We start from the raw sequence: 17,069 nt of genomic DNA, 5'->3' as shown, positions 1-17,069 counted from the left end.
TTACGAAGCTGCGGCGCTTTTCAAAGAAATAAGTTATAATGAGTTGGTAAATCAACAATGATCTTTCTAGTGGTGGATAATTATCACTTAGAAATCTTAGAATAGTCATGTCAAACTTCAACCGGTCCTTTGAGTCCAAAATAACTATTATCTTTTGCGTCGAGTCTGTGATATGCGATAACTGTAAAAATTGTTTGATAAAATATATATCGTGTCATTCATGAAGACGCATGCCTTGACTGGTAGTCATGTTATTAAAGGTTAGACTTGACAAATCTGCGCGTCCTCGTGGATGACAAACTATAGTTTTTTATCCCGTAAAATTGTTAAAAAAAGCGAGAAGTAACGAGTTTTTTGACAAATATTTACTCTTTTCTTTTGGTTCGGCCCAACCTGCTATTAGAAATTCTAACTAGTTACATGATGAAAGGACTCAAGTTTGATGTGTTTTTTTAGTTCAAATAGAAATATGTATTAACATATGTAACTGAGTAACTTAGCGTAACTAGACTTGACATATGTATTTCTGATTCATTCGTATTATTTCAATTGTATTTTATTTTATGTTTAATTTTGAAGTCGATGGACTAAAATGAGATTGATTAATAACCAATAATTCTATTTCCGTTTTCAGGCATCCGAATCGAAAGGTTCAAGTTTGTCTCTACTGACGAAATATCTTGACCCAGTTGAAAAACAGAAACGCGACACGGCGCGAGCCAAGCGGAAATCGGACGAGCAATCCGTGCAATTAACTGAAGTTGAAGCCATATTCATAATGAATGGTAAGTTTTCCCAACAATATTGGGTTATCTTATTGATAAATGGAATACGTCCCGGCTCAGTTGTGCTTAAGCTCCGCGTATGGATTTAACTGATCGTTTTGATTGAGCAGTGATTGCAAAAGAAACACGCATATTTCAGTAAAAAATATTCGCAATCGTATTTTCGTATTGATTCGTAATCGTAACGTCACGTCACTGTATTGAATCTTTATTTTTACCGATTCTGTCAAGTTATGTCTAGAGAAATAGTTCGTAATTTTTTTGGAATACTACGTCGGTGGCAAAGATGCATACGACCTACCTGATGGTAAGCAGTCTTCGTAGCCTATGGACGCCTGCAACTCCAGAGGAGTTACATGCGCGTTGGCGACCCTAACAATCCTCACCCTCGTTGAGCACTGGCAGGCAGCCTTACTAACCGACAGGAACACAACACTATAAGTAGGGTCTAGTGTTATTTGGCTGCGGTTCTCTGTAAGGTGGAGGTAATTCCCCAGTTGGGCTCTGCTCTAGATCTGAAATGACCTCCGCTGTGCTGTGCCCTACCACTCAAAGTGAGGGCGTTATTGTTTAAACACATGAATATAATAGTTTAATTGTTAACCAGCGAGTCTACGGTGGTCGCGCTTGTACCGGCTGTCATGTCATAGCGCTCTTTACTTTTTATCAAATCACAGAGAAATAAGTAAGCATAAAGTGCTCACTCCATACATGAGTTCCCTTACTTAATAATATCAAGATTTATAGTAAAACATATTGCTGTTAAATTTAAAACTTGGTTGGTTAAAACTTCTTATAAATAGGTTTATGTCTTTGGATGGAGTAAGCACTCTATGCTTACATATTTCTCTATGATCAAGTATAGATTTGAAGTCACTGTCCTACAGTGACGCATGATACAAATATATACAGGGTGTTCATCCTCATATAGACTCTAGGGGCTTAAATGGTCGCGCACTGTGCGGTTTAAGAGGACTTTCCTCCCGCGGACGCTCCGGCTGTGGAATGAGCTGCCGAGGTTTTCCCGAGGGTATACAGTATGGGGTTCTTCAAAAAATGAGTGTACAGGTTTTTAAAGGGTCGGCAACGCGCATGTAACACCTCTGGAGTTGCAGGCTACGGTGACTGCTTACCATCGGGCGGGCCGTATGCTTGTTTGCCACCGACGTGGTATTAAATAAAATGTATATATATATATATATATATATATACATAGGCGAAATAAACGCAACTATCGTATCCGTACTGGTTGTAAACATGACTGATCCGAACTGCACAAAAAATGTTTTATTATTCCTAACTTGTGCAAAAGTTAGTTCCAACATTTGCTGCTAGATGTCGCTGTGCTCTCCGCGTCGGAATCGTACATCGCGATGTTAAGATTTTTCCGCGAATGATGACCCTCTCGCAGCAACGTTGTGAACTCATACTTACCTGGCATAGGGGACACCGTGATCAAGAAGGCGGTTCCCCCAGGGCGAGACTCTTCCATTGCACTGCGGTTGGGTTGACCCTTGCGATTATCCCTAATGTGGATAACTCGGATGCGTAATTTTTGGTAGTGGGGACTGCGTACGCGCCGTCCCCCCCGTTAAATTCGAAAACTTTGGTATTCGTTAGCTTTCTTTATCCGTGCTGTATCGTGATTAGGTATTTTTTGAAGTAAACTTCTTATGCGATTTGCAACAAGGTTGCGTTAAACGTTTAACACTATAATCGGGTAGTAAGTGTTTGTGATGAGTAAATTTGTCGATAAGCTCAGCCGGTTCCTTGGTGTAATGGTTAGCACTTCTTGAATCCAGTGAGTTCAAAAATCAGTGGAACCTGACTTTTTATACTTTCTATTATTTAAGAATTTTAGAATATATATATTTAAATATATGTATTATTAAATCTTAATTTAAAATATTTTTTAAAGTGATATGAACCATATGTATTTTAGAGCATTAATTTCATCTCCACATTACGAAGTATCACTTCTTCCGCGCGGAGGGACTCCACGAACAATTTTTCATTAACTAGCTGCCGCTGAACCTGGATTATTCGGACATAAAGCTAGGTTTAGACGAAGCCAATGCTGGCAGTCAGGGCTAGCTTGTTATTGGCCTCGTATAACATTTTTTTAAGACAAGCCAGCTCTGGCGCGAATAGAGCTGAGCCAGTGCTGGCTTGTCTGAGGACTGGCGCCAGCGTTACTGGCTTCGTTTAACCCGAGCTTAGTACCAAAACTATCCTAAATTTCCATCAGATTGCATTTAATAGGGAATGTTACGCGAAATTCTGCGTAGGGGGCGGTACTACCACAATCCATCATTATCTGAGGGTCTACCGCGAAACAAGAAAATCGAAATTTGGTTATCTAACTTCTATCACTCTTGCATATTCGAGCGGTGAAGACCCAGATAACTAAATTTCGATTTTCGCGTTTCCTGGTAGGCCCTTTGTAAACAAACCGTCTTGATGCATCAATGTCATATTTTATTATCTGTGGAAACTTGTCCAAAACAGTTTAAGGAACGGGATGTATAAGTTACTCTATGCTTTACGAAAGGTGCTAGTGCTGCACTCTGACGATAGAACATTGCAGTAATACTCCTTATTTTCCTAACTTTCTTCCTCAGAACTTGTTCTAAGTGTGAATCGCAAGAAAGCAACCAGCGGGCAATCCTACGACAAATTCTTAGTATTCTCCCTATACATGTTGGAATTGACCGCCACCCAGAAAACCTTCATGTTAGAGGCGACTGTACGGTTAGGTGCAGTCGGTATGCAGCATCACAGACAAGGCAAACACATGATACAGATGATCGACACACCTGAAGTTACTGAGAACAAAAACGAGGGCAATACTTGCGAAGGAATAGCAAGCCATTCTTTGTTTGCGGTCACGTATAGTAACGTAAGTATTTTAGCCCGTTTCTTGGCATCTCTCTTGTATCTCTCTTTTGTATTTTTTCTTATGCGGCCTGTACACACTCGTCGAGAGACCCCGGCATTAGATAAGCTTACATATCTCGCTAAAAACGCAAGTTCAAAAATGCTCTGAGAAAAAATACAAAAAGGAAGTGTAGAATTGATTTTCTTTATGTCGAAATAAATCACAGTCTTCTAAAACATAAAGGTTGTCTGGAAGAGATCGCTTTTTAGCGATTAGACCGCCTGTTGTTTACCTCTTGTTTATTTTCTGTATAGAGGTGTGCAATAAAGAGTGTTTGTATTGTAAAGTCACAACATAAGTCGGCCATCCACAATAATTTAAACCATAGACAAGGATATACTGAAACTAATATAGTACAATAGTACATTACGATACAAGTGCGAAAAATAGGAAATTCGAAACGAGTGGCGATAAATTAAAACACGACCGAAGGGAGTGTTTTAAATCGACACGAGTTGCGAATTACCTATTCGCACATGTATCGTACAACGTTTTACAGTACATATGGCCCTTTAAATGTTCGACACAGTAACGTAATATGCTACTTCTCGCACTAGTGCTATAAAGTAGCCCTTGTACTGTAAAAATCATTTTAGCTGCAGATACCTAATCCAGACGTTGTTTTACGATTCCTGTACTTATCTGCATACAGCGCCATCCGCTTTAACTGTGATAAGTATGCGTACATTACTTTGCATTGCTTTTGGTGTTCATTTGGTTATTATTCGTGTATTTCATTCGTCAGCGATTTAGCAGATTAAATTCAGTGGTAATGAGTGCCGTGGATGGCTGAAGACATCAAAAATAGTTTAGTGGTTCGCTATTTATTATAAAATATACACAGAATACAAATAAATATTGCAGGTCGACAAAAAATGCCCAGAATTCAGAAGCCACTACGGATCAGTTGAGCAACTTATCGAGTTGGATTTCGCCACTTTGAGAGTCCTACTACACCTCGAAGGCTTACAAGAGATACTTGTGATCGTCAACGAATATCAGGTATAAAAGTTAAGTTTTAAAAACTTTTCATTACACTATCCGTAGATTCAGCTGACGCCTGGGACCGTAAAACTTCTCATTCACTCTGGCGTGGTGGTAACAAGAGTGAGAGAGATAGTGACATGACCTAGTTCGACAGTTTGGTCTGCGATTACTATATAACGGTAGCTGGCATCATTACATACCTATGCGAAGCGTATGGGAGCGGCCGCCCTGCGCGCTGTGAGCAGCGCTCGCGAGCCCGACGCCGCGCTGCACGCGCCGCCGAGCGGGCGTCCGCTCAGGCCTTACACTAAAAGCTAAGAAACAATTTGTGTGGGTTATCTTGTTTGTTACATATGTCCTTCCTTTCATTCTGAATTAGATAATGTCGTTGAATGTAAGCCGCTTGCTTCTTAATTTGAAAACCTTTTATTCCGTTTTGTCAGAGGCATTGTATATCGTTTGACCAGCCAAGACTTACTAACTCACCCGCGGTCACGGGTCGGCCTAGACCCTGCGCCGTAACTTGATATTTAAAATAAATTATTAACTAGTATATAATACACAGAAAAATCGTCCCAATTCTAAAGATACCCTATTCGGGCATCTCAGAAAAACTTGGTTTAATTGTAATTTTTGCTTTATGCTGTTAGTAAAAGAGTTTAGTTTTAATTAAACTTTATTCGTAGACGCGGTTACAAAATCTCCAGAGCACCGTTGATCGGGTCGCCAACGCCGGTCCATTGGAGACTATTGTCGAAGACGAGGAACTTCTGTCCGCAGTAAAATCGAAAGGTAACTTTTCGAGTCCGTCTAAACTAACTGCACAGATGTTATAGAAAAAGTTTGGAAGTCATAGTAGTTAGCAGAAGTCACCGGCGACCGCAGAGCTGGCAGCTTCCTCGCTCAAAGAATTAGTCTTGCAATACAGCGAGGAAATGCTGCCAGTATCTACGGCACCATGCCGCAGGGGGATATTTTTTAGTATTTTATTTTAAGTTTAGTATTATTTATTTTTAGATTTAGGTTTTAAGTTTTATAGTGTATTCTACAAATTATATACAGTAAATACAAATGTAACATTACATTAGTCATAGTTTCACATTAATTTGACATGTTATGTCGCTTGCCAAATTTGTGCAGAGTTAGAGCTCATTTAGACGACGCGCGAAATCGCATGCAATTTGTTACATTGCGGACTATTGAGGTGACATCCGTACCAGTCGACCGATCAAATACCGTAATGTTATGAACAGGGCACGTATGTACTTGTCATGCAGTTGACGGAAAAATTACGTCACGCTGCATGGAGTATGATTCCAATTAGTATTTTTGTAGTCCTCTTTAGTTAACCGATATTGATACTTCATATGTCTGTACTGATGTACAGAAGGTCTAACTTTTATCTTACTATCACTGAAGTAAATAATAGATTGTTAGTTTATTATATTTTTTTAAGAGTGTATTTTACGTAACATGTATTTATTTTCTAAGCGTCAATAGTTATCTCAATTTTTACGGGCCCTGCTTATAAAACGCGCATGCGAGTTCTCGCACTGCCTAAATGAGCTCTTAGTTTGATTTGACTATATTTCTGGCAAAGTTATTAAAACCTATTTTTTGGGTATAAATTATATAAACTGCTCTTATAACTTTGCCTGACACCTTCGGTTTCTATGACAAAATAGGGAGCGTGCATGAACTGCAGGAGGCAGCACAGGAGCCGTCAGATTTTTGGCGCGAGGCGTAAATGTGATATTTATTGTTCCGATGTAGCTCACAAGATGGCAGAACCTACTACGCACAAGAAAACACGTGACGTGTAAATGTACATGTTTATGGTCCCGATTCAGGCAACAAGATGGCAGACCCTCCAACGCGCATGGTCCCTATCCAAATTGTGGTTTTCTTTGAGAATTCGCGTATACAGGGTGTTTATCAGTCACCTGCAATAATTTACGGGGTGAATATATAGGTCATACTGACCAACCCCGAAATCGCGAAAAAATGTACTCTCCCATACAAAATGTCAAGGACAGACAGTCAATATATACAAAACAGACAAATTTTGTTTCGCGATTTCGGGGTTGGTCCCATGGTAAAAGTTGCTCAGTATCATCTATATATTTAGCCCGTAAATTATTGCAGGTGACTAAATAAACATTCTGTATTTCGGACGAAGGACACTGTTTATATAGATCCACTCATAGATGGCGCTAGTAGGAGTATCTTAATAATTATAACTTATTTTATTTTTTAATTAATTGCCAAGGTTGTGGGCATTTATGCTCATTGTAATGATTAACATATTATCTAGTGACTTAAAATAAGGTAGTTGTCTAAAATAAATTCGATTTATCATTGTTCTTATCTTACCTTTTCACATTGAAAACGTTTACTCATCATAAACTATATTCTCATAAAGAACTCTTAAACCTTTTCAGCCAGTATCGCAAAACAGACACGTAAAAAGCAAGTGGAGACCATACAACTGAAAGTGAACGTTAAGATAGGCGCAGTAGAGATTGAATTCGCAACGGACCGCCGTCGTTTGAGCTTGGTTCAGCTGCAGAAGGCTGCCGCTGGTCTAATATTGAAGAGCTCGTATACGCAAGTGGATTGCGCTATTTCTGATATCAATGTACAGGATTTGAATCCTGCTACGATACATAAAGACGTAAGTATGGATTTTTCGTTTCTTTCTTAGAACGCTTTTTGGGCCAGTATAGAAAGTTTAAACGCCCGACGTTATGTGATAAACAAGACCAAATAAGGCACATAACGCATAAATATGATTTTAATAGCCGCAGAATCGATTTGTTAGCGGTGATTTTTAAAAAATACCAAAACATTCTGCATATAAACTGTTAAGGTAGCATTTGCAACCTTCGAATTCCAACCATTTCAGAACTTTTCAACTTAACTGTTCATTGTTATATGAGAACTAAACATACTTATTTATTTTTACAAGTATGGTTGTACACACTTGAACTGACTTTAAAATTCTTGAAATAAAAATGTTTGAAGTAAAAAACAGACTTAATAAATGTTCCTGTCATACAACGTGTAGTACATTTTAGGTACAGACACATCAGCAACAGGCTTTATCAATCTTAATTACTACATACTTACTCGTATCAACCTGTTTACGTAGAGCAAAGATAATTTGAATTAATGTCAAAAATTGCCGCCATCTTACCGGGCATAGGCCAAAGGTTATGGGAGCCATCGCTCCAAACGATGCCGCCATACCTTTGGCCTATGATCTATTAGATGGCGCCACTTTTTGATATTTAACAAATTTAACACATGCCAGTAGAAGAATAAGGATCAAAGTCAAATGGCGTTCTAAAATTATTAATCATGTGTCGAAAGATGGCTACAAAATTTTCTTTGACAATCCACCTCTATTTCAAATTCTCTTTGCGTAGAGTACCCCGAGCCGTAGTTGATCCCCAAAACTCTAGCAGGGAATTGGTTGAACCAAGTACGATTCGGAGCAAATATCGAGAAATAACCTCTGCATCGAAGACCCAAGTCCCTGACAAACCTGACATGATATTCTAAGTATAGGGGATATTACGCAAAACTCTACGTAGGGGGCGCCTCTACCACATACCGAGGGCCTACCGCGAAACACGAAAATCGAAATTTCATTATCTGCCTCTCTATCACTCTTGCATATTCGAGCGATAAAGGGGCCAGATACCAAAATTTTGATTTGGCGCTAGGCCTATGTAAACAAAGCGCCTTAATGCACCTATGTCATATTGAAAACTTCTCAAAATACTGTATTAGGCATAGTACAGTCAAGTGCAAAAATATGTATCGAAAGAATCGTCTCATAAATATGGTACTACGCTCTTACGGAATAAGATGCTATGGGACATATTTTTGAGTAAGATGTGTACACCCATATTTTTACACTTGACTGTATGTTTAAGTTAATCTATGGTTTATGTGATGTGATAGTGCTCCGTTCTGGCGGCAGAACAGTGCAGTAATACTCCCTATTCTATGTTGCAGATATTAAAAGTTCTAGGCGGAGACGTGATGAACGTCCAAGTGGTGATGTACAACCTGGAGCAAGGCAACAACATTAGCGACGTCAACATGTCCGTTGACGCGCAAATTAACTGTCTCAGAATAGTTTTCCTCAATTGGTTCGTCAGTTCGATGCTGGTAGGTACCCAGACTTCCGGAATCTTTTTAAGTGTACTCTATTTACATGGTCAAATTTTGCGACTTATAAATGACTTGCGTGTAACTCTAGAACCTACTACTAGATGTCGCTAGTAGTTCTCAATGCTACGAATGAAGTTTCTGATATTCATGATTTTATTCTTAAAATTAAACAACAACTCCTTTAAAAATCGAAATACTTCTCAACCTTCCCAATAATGATAATTATAAGCTCTATATTTATTATTAGTCTATACGTCTTTGTGTATTTGTATAACGAAATAAAAGTTTACCAGCAGTTTAGTTCAAAACTAAACTAGATGGCGCTAGTAGTAAGTACTACTAGCGCCACGAGCAAATGAGCACGTAAGTACGTGCTTATTTGCGTTATTGGTACTTATTTTTTTAAAGGACTAGATATATGTATCTAAACGGAGCATAATATATTTCTTGTGTACATTCTTTCGTTAGTTTTAATGCTTCATTAGAATGCTAATTAATATGTATAAGAGGTCAAAGGAGCAACTACTTATCTTTATTTAATTATATTACAATCTGTTAATATATACAGATAAAAATAACGTATTATTGAGTGTTATATTTTTAAATAACTATACAGGTTGTTTTTTTAAATAACCTGCAATATTTTACGAAATTAATATATAGGTCATACTGAGCAACATTTACTTTGGGACGAATCCCGTAACCATATTTTTTTTTTATATTCTCATTGTTAAATATTGCAGGTTAATGAAAAAACACTCTGAGGAGAACATTATTATATATATTTTTCAATTTTTTAGGAATTCTTAAACAATTTCCAAACAGCGCAACAAGCCATCATTGAGGCGTCATCACAAGCCGTGGAGTCAGCCCGCGCCAACGTACAAAACGCGTACGAGAACTCCACTAAACTAGCGCTGAAAGTTCGTCTGGCGGCCCCTATTATAGTGGTGCCTGAGAATTCGAAGAGTAAAAAGGCGCTCCTTGTGGATTTGGGTCGGATGATGCTTCAAAACAAGTTCGTTGATTTGAATGTTCAGGTAAGATATGGTCATGTGGATCTTTATACTTATTAGTGATATTTTTTTATTGAAAAGTGTTTTTATTAAACGATACAATAGTAGAATAAAATAACACGAAACAGGAATAACTTAGTAAAACTAAAATAGCATACAATATAACTACTTAAATATGTACAACTAAAAAATATAATAACTATAGTAGGAATTATACAAAGAATACCCCTTCTAAAAGCTCTGGCGCTGGTCGCGTTACCTCTCTGCACATATTGCTAACGATATACGCCGGGAGAGGCAAGCTCGCTCTCCCAACCCGTCGACCAGCCGTATTGACAGAGCCCTCATAAAGGCTTTCATGTCCGCCTCCGATTGTAGTTAATTAAATAATAAGGATTAGTTTTACCTAAACAAGTTGCGTTTCTTTCATCCTTTTTTGTCGCTTTTATTCGTATATCATTGATATTGCTTTTAAGGAAACTGTATGCGCTCACTAGATGGCGTAACAGTGTTATCATTGTTACGCATAAATTGGGAGTTATCCGAGCCCTTTGTACCCATCTCCAACTTAATTTGTCTGGTTCCACGATTTCTTTATTTTTCAGAATGTCAATGTGAACAACAAAGTGACAGTAGATGAACTAACGCTGGAGTTAGAAGACATCAGGCTTTCCTGCGTTACCCTCGTGGACGATATGACGGCAGTGAAAGACGAGAGAAAGCTTCTGAAACCTACGAGCTTAAAGCTCTTCGTTAAAAGGAGCCTCTCGACCTGGTACGAGCCTCTGCCCGACTTGGACTTATCAGGGAGACTGAAGACTATTTCGGTAAGTTTATAAACTTTGAATTTAACGTTAATTTTTGAAACCCTCGAGCTTCAATTTGTTCGTTAATAGGAGCCTCTCGACTTGGTACGAGCCTCTGCCTGACTTGGATTTATCATGGAGATTAAAGATTATTTCGGTAAGTTTATAAACTGGGAAATGGGCGTTAGTTTTTGAAACCCACGAGCTTTAAGCTGTTCGTTCGAGAAGAGAGCCCCTGCCAGACTTGGATTTATCAGGGATACTGAAAACGATATCGGTAAGTTTATAAGAGCACAGGGAACCGAATTTTGCCCTCGACATTAATGACCATGCATATTGCATTTCTCTTTTTTTCTATTATATTAAAAATATCCTATGAGGTAACAAGCTGTTTAAATCCGTGATAAGCTGCCATCACATTTCTTATTTTAGTAGTTTATGGTATTAAGTAGCTAGCAGTGCTATTTTAAATTTAAGAACTTTCCTTTTTTAGAGACGAATAATGGCAAAATGAAAGTTGTCATAGAAATGGCAACTATAGAGTTAAGGTTTGCCAATTTTTAATTATACTTGATAGTAAATTAGAACATTAACTTTCCAGATCAGAGTAGGCCACAGTGACTACAGAAGTATCATGAAAATTCTCAATCAGAACCTTCAAGAGGGGCAGAAGACAGAGGTTAAGTCGCAAGCCAGTCTTCCAAAGGCGACGTCTAAAGCGGCTATAAGGAGTACTAGCAAGCAAGACGCGCGAAAAACCACTACCGCTTCAATTGAAGCGGCGAAAGATGTGGATGAGAAGAAACCGAGGACAACCATCAAGTTTGCCTTTACCATGGATAGTTTTGTCATCGATTTGGTGAACACTAACTCTGTAAGTATATAATGTATATTGCTCAAGTTACGTTTAACTTTGCGGTTGATATCATCCCATCCATCACTGTCCTCTACAAAAGTTAATTCCAACATTTGCCGCTAGATGTCCCGGTGCTGTCCGCGTCAGAATCGTACATCGCGGTGTTAAGATTTTTCCACGAATGATGACCCTCTCGCAGCAACGTTGTGAACTCATACTTACCTGGCATAGGGGACACCGTGATCGAGAAGGCGGTTCCCCCAGGGCGAGACTCTTCCATTGCACTGCGGTTGGGTTGACCCTTGCGATTATCCCTAATGTGGATAACTCGGATGCGTAATTTTTGGTAGTGGGGACTGCGTACGCGCTGTCCCCCCATATATTCTTGAAAACTAGTTTCATGGAATCCCATGAATAATATACCTCAAAGTTACTGGGTCCAATGACTACGGTGGCCGCTTAACATCAGACGGGCCGTATGCTTAATACCACCGGCATGGTATCAAAAATAAACACTTATCGTAATTGATCGGACATTAATTACTTTTTTAAAATTAGTTGATAAGTCTAATATACTATTGTAAAAGTACTTATTATGTCAAGAAAAAATTATGCCCTAAAACAGAAAAGTGCCACTTTGATCCCTCCCAGGGAAGAAAAACACTTTCCGAATAGGTTATGTGAAAAAATTATTGACACGACCTATTGTCTACGTCTTAGGGTGGTGTTCCACCTGTCCAATTTATTTGTCCATATGCATTTCGCCTCACTCTCTCATTCAGCAAAATTTGAGATGCAAATACACATTTGATTGGACAGGTGGAATACCATCCTTAGACAACCAGAGATTTAATCATTTTGCTATTCAGACATTTTGCGTTTTATATAATTTAAATCTTAATACTTTCTCCAGCGGCAGCGTTTATCTGGAGTGGCTCGCGACTTAGCGCGTTGCGACACTTGCGACCACACGCTACATCTGATCGTTCATTATGAATCTACTGGCTAAGGCCATAGAGTTGAACATAGAACAACGGTCCGATCCTTTTTTACGCTCATCAGTTTACGGATTTTAGTACAATAAGGTACATAATTCGAAACGAGCTCATTTTAAAAACGAAAGACTGATACATTGATCGTATAACTTTCAGAACGCCGCACCTGAAATAGATAGCGACATCGAGCTAGCGCGCTTCTGCCTAGCACTGTTCTCCGTAAAAGGCCGTATGTTGTCTGACAACTCAATCAACACCTCCCTGCTTCTAGTGGACTGCACTCTGGATGATACCAGGCCTGGTCGTGGCGCGAAGTTAACCAGGTATATAATAGGTTTTCCGTAAAGGGGTGTATGTTCTCTGACAACTCGATCAACAATGCTGTTTCTAGTGGATTGCATTCTGGATGATACCAGGCCCGGGCAAGGCGCGAAGTTAACCAGGTATATAATATGTTTACATTTAGGAATGTTTTCCGTAAAGGAAGGGGTGTATGTTCTCTGAAAACTCGATCAACAATGCTGCATCTAGTGGACTGCACTCTGGACGATACCAGGCCCGATACTGGCGTAAAGATAACCAGGTGTGGAAACATGTAAACCCTGACAACCTTTGTCCTAGGGGATACATTGCACAACAATAACTCATTGGAAATACGATGAGATGGCTTATAGTTCGTGGCATCCACGATGACGCGCAAATTTGTTAAATCTAACCTTTAATGACTTGACAATACGAGCTAAGGCACGCGTCGTCGTGAATGACACGATCTATAACTGCCTTCTTTGTTAAATCGTTTGATATCATTTTAGTTTTTCTTTACGAGTAAAATGGTCTTGTGGAAGGGCAGTGACCCCTTATCCTTTGAACAATATATTCCAGGTTTCTAAGGTCAATTTTAATAACGTCATAAATATTGTAAATGTCTATTTCAATCATTTTATTATACTTAATACATTTGTAGTAGTAGTAGTAGTAAAACTCTTTATTGTACAAAAATGAAAACAAAATAGAAAAAGAAAACACTCATCACTAGTACAAAGGCGAACTTATCCCTTTAAGGGATCCCTTCAAAATTCAAAATTCAAAAATTTATTCTGCAAGTAGGCCTCAAGGGCTCTTTTACAAGTCAATACAACATTTATAGTAACATCATATAGTGACATGAAAAATACATAACAACATTTACAAATACAAGAGCCAATAATCTTAAAATAAATAATTAATACAATACAATAGAGATGTATAGTCTCTATGGTTAAAAACACATTAAATCTGGAGATGTAAAAGGTCCCCAATGTCAGAGTACTAATACTAATAAAATTTGGAGGTGTAAAGTCTCTCCAAGTGTCAAAATAAAATTTATACTAAATAAATAACCGCGTCTGGACTGTTAAACTAGCAGTCTCATAAACTAATGCTACATTCTGTACATAACTAGTATGTACCAAGTCAAGTATATTATACAATATGACAGAGACGTATAGTCTCCACGGTTAATACATTAAGTTTGGAGATGTATAAGGTCCCCACGGTCTGAGAAAAATAATAATACACAATAATAAGATTTGGAGGTGTAAAGGTTCTCCAAATGTCAAAGAATAAAAAAAATAAAAAATTGTATGAAATACATATTTCACGTCAAGAGACTGTTAAGCTAACAATCTTAAACCAGTTGACCTTTGAGCAATTGAGGGTACATTTGGTTATTGTATAGTTAATGTCAGTTCTGATTGATATGCCAGCTAACAATGTCGTATTTAAAATTAACCGATCCCTTATTCGAATGAAACATAAAGTTACAATTTTTGCAGGTAATATTCGGACACCTTAAAAATGCCAAGTACATACGAGTATAACTTTCGTGTAAATGTTATTGGTTTTTACAATCGTTTATATTTCTCATGTGTTTAGGTACTTAGAGCGTCGCCGAGAGTCTGGTGATATGATGCCTGATGTCACAAATGAACCCTTAATGGTAGCCCCAGACAAGATACGAAGTATGATCGACATCACATACACTATGAAAAATCAGGACACATACGGTAAGTTACTTTTTTAAATAAGCCAAAACTGCTATTTTTTCTACTTTCTAAATTCTTCTTAGATGTGTGCGCGTGTGAGTGTGAGGGAAGGCTTTCGAAATTTGTTAAATAACGTAAGGGGGTGCAGACTCAGAAATAAGTCAAGTTTAATTTAATTTTCGTAAGAAATAAACTGAAATAATTGTCGTTGTCTTTACGACTACTGCTTAATTTATTGTATGCGTTTGGTGTAAACTGTACACAACTACGTGCAAGATCTACTTAAGGTTTTTATTTGTCTTATAGTTATAGCTGACATGCTTGATAGTCAGCTTTTTGTGTACTGGACCAGGGTACACTCAGTGGTAGCTACATACACATGACTCACATTAGTGTACGTAGTTATTACTGGTGTATGTGCCTGGCTCCAGTTAAACACTAGAATATTTAATTTTAAGTTAAATTTAGTATAATAATAACATATTTTTTTAGTGAAGAAATTAATTTAAATCTAACAGGGTATGGACCAAGGTCTGAATTAAAAGTTTTTATTTATTTATTTTTTATAGTGATCCTTCGTTTAAAATACTGATCCCCTGAGCTTTTTATAACTTAGACATGCTTTAGTGACGGTAAAAATTGTGTTGGATCTCATACGTAATAAAGTGGACAACATCGAGTTGGTGAGCGAAGTGATGCGCTTATTCGTGCTCTCGTCGCGAACAGACACCGAGCACAGCGGCTGTATCGATACTCACCGTTGCAGCACGCGCTCTTCATGCTGAACTCCATGCTTAGCTCGGCTCCGTATTGCGATTTGTTCACTTCAGGGATGGCCGGCTCGATTAATGAATGTAAGAGAATGTTTGAGAAGACTGAATGTGTAATTAATTATAATTAGTAGATAGCAACTGAGTTTGTGACGCTATGGTGTTAGGTGCTGTAAGTTGCTAATGTAATGTAAACAAATAAAATAAAATGCTTCGTTGATATTTTTTAACATACGTTTTTTTTTTCATTTCAGTCGACATAAGGGTGTTTAGCTTCAATCTCATCCTAGCCATGGACTTTCTGAACAAAATAGCCGATTTCATGAAAACAGGACTAGAGCAGGAGGTTCCTGAAGATTCCGAGGAAGCCCTTGAAAATAAGTCCCCGCAAGTCGTGAACAAGCTAGACAAGCCACCAGAGGTGCCCCTGGTTAGTACAGTCGTAAAATAAGTTTTTGTCAAACATTTCATTTTTGGCACTGGCTTTCATCTCTAAGCTACCTTTCTTTTATTATTATTATAACCTTTATTCATTTAATATCTTAGGTTAGGATTTTTTATAATATGGATATAAAAGTAAAATATAAAAACACTTACAAAACAATACAAAAGATATAAACACATTATCAAAAACCTAACCTAGGGTGCCGCCAGCAGCGGGGCAGGGCCCAAGCTGCCGGTGGTCAGGGCCGCAGAGAGAGGAACCGACGTACTATACGCGCCGTGTCCAAAATTACTGCCTTCTGCATCTGACCCTTGATCCAGCCACCTAGCGAGAGTCTCTCTAGGTGTTGGTCGAGACTCTTCGCTATGAGACCGTTCGCTGAAACGACTATCGGGACAATGATCGTCGAATCAACATCCCACATGGCGGTTATCTCGTGAGCCAAGTCTAGGTACTTACTGGACTTGTCCTTCTCGGCTTTCACGAGATTCTCATCATGGGGGATGGTGATGTCGACGAGCACGGTCCGGCGTTGCGATCGATCTATTATCACGATGTCAGGCTTATTGGCTACAATAGTCCTGTCAGTGATAATAGATCGATCCCAATAGAGCGTGGCACGACCATTTTCGAGAACTGGAGCAGGTGAGTACTTGTAGTACGGTACTTCGCGGTCCACAAGGCGGTATAGAAGAGCAAGTTGCTGGTGAATAATTCTGGCTACGAGATTATGTCTGTGCAAGTACTCGCCGTTAGCAAGATGAGAACAACCGGAAATGATATGCCTGAGTGACTCTCCGGGACGGCGGCATGCTCGACAAATGTCGACCGTACCGTCCTTCAGGATATATTTCCGATAGTTGTTCGTCATCATAACTTCGTCCGCAATTGCACAGGCAAAACCCTCGGTTTCTCCAAAGAGGTCCCCGAATCGTAACCAGTTCACCGACGCGAGCAGGTCCACGTCAGGTCCCGTGAGGGCCTTGTAGAACCGCCCGTGTAGCACCTTACTCTCCCATGCCGCTTTGCGATCCGCAGTACTTAGTACCACAGGTTTGCGCCAGTTCTCGTTTGCCAAGGAGAGCGGCGTGAGGTTCCTGTCTACTGCCACCACGTCACGATGCATCCCACACTCGTTGTTAAGGAAATAATTCCTGAGATTGCACACCTCGCGGTTGTGGAGATCTTTGGCGTTTAGGAAGCCTCGACCTCCACACTTCCGTGGGATGTACAATCTCATAACAGACGAGCGTGGGTGTAGCATA

The 17,069-nt window shown here is 39.0% G+C and overlaps 1 protein-coding gene and 2 non-coding genes across 3 annotated transcripts in view; all 3 read left to right on the top strand.

Annotated features, from left to right (window-relative positions):
• LOC133520310 (intermembrane lipid transfer protein Vps13-like) overlaps positions 1-17,069 on the top strand; it is an 89,239-nt gene that overhangs the window by 28,153 nt on the left and 44,017 nt on the right. The window contains 12 exon segments of the mRNA XM_061854679.1: positions 635-785; positions 3,407-3,684; positions 4,588-4,725; positions 5,397-5,502; positions 7,152-7,384; positions 8,734-8,889; positions 9,693-9,932; positions 10,514-10,735; positions 11,316-11,588; positions 12,722-12,888; positions 14,480-14,610; positions 15,614-15,789. Coding sequence (XP_061710663.1) covers positions 635-785; positions 3,407-3,684; positions 4,588-4,725; positions 5,397-5,502; positions 7,152-7,384; positions 8,734-8,889; positions 9,693-9,932; positions 10,514-10,735; positions 11,316-11,588; positions 12,722-12,888; positions 14,480-14,610; positions 15,614-15,789 — 2,271 coding nt within the window.
• On the top strand, positions 2,212-2,373 carry LOC133520891 (U1 spliceosomal RNA). The gene has a single exon (XR_009799824.1). It is a non-coding gene; the product is annotated as a U1 spliceosomal RNA (small nuclear RNA).
• LOC133520892 (U1 spliceosomal RNA) lies at positions 11,785-11,946 on the top strand. The gene has a single exon (XR_009799825.1). It is a non-coding gene; the product is annotated as a U1 spliceosomal RNA (small nuclear RNA).

The sequence above is a fragment of the Cydia pomonella genome, chromosome 8 (assembly GCF_033807575.1).
Source record: "Cydia pomonella isolate Wapato2018A chromosome 8, ilCydPomo1, whole genome shotgun sequence".
In the NCBI taxonomy this organism is placed as follows: Eukaryota; Metazoa; Arthropoda; class Insecta; order Lepidoptera; family Tortricidae; genus Cydia; species Cydia pomonella.
This window is presented reverse-complemented; position numbering and strand designations above follow the sequence as displayed.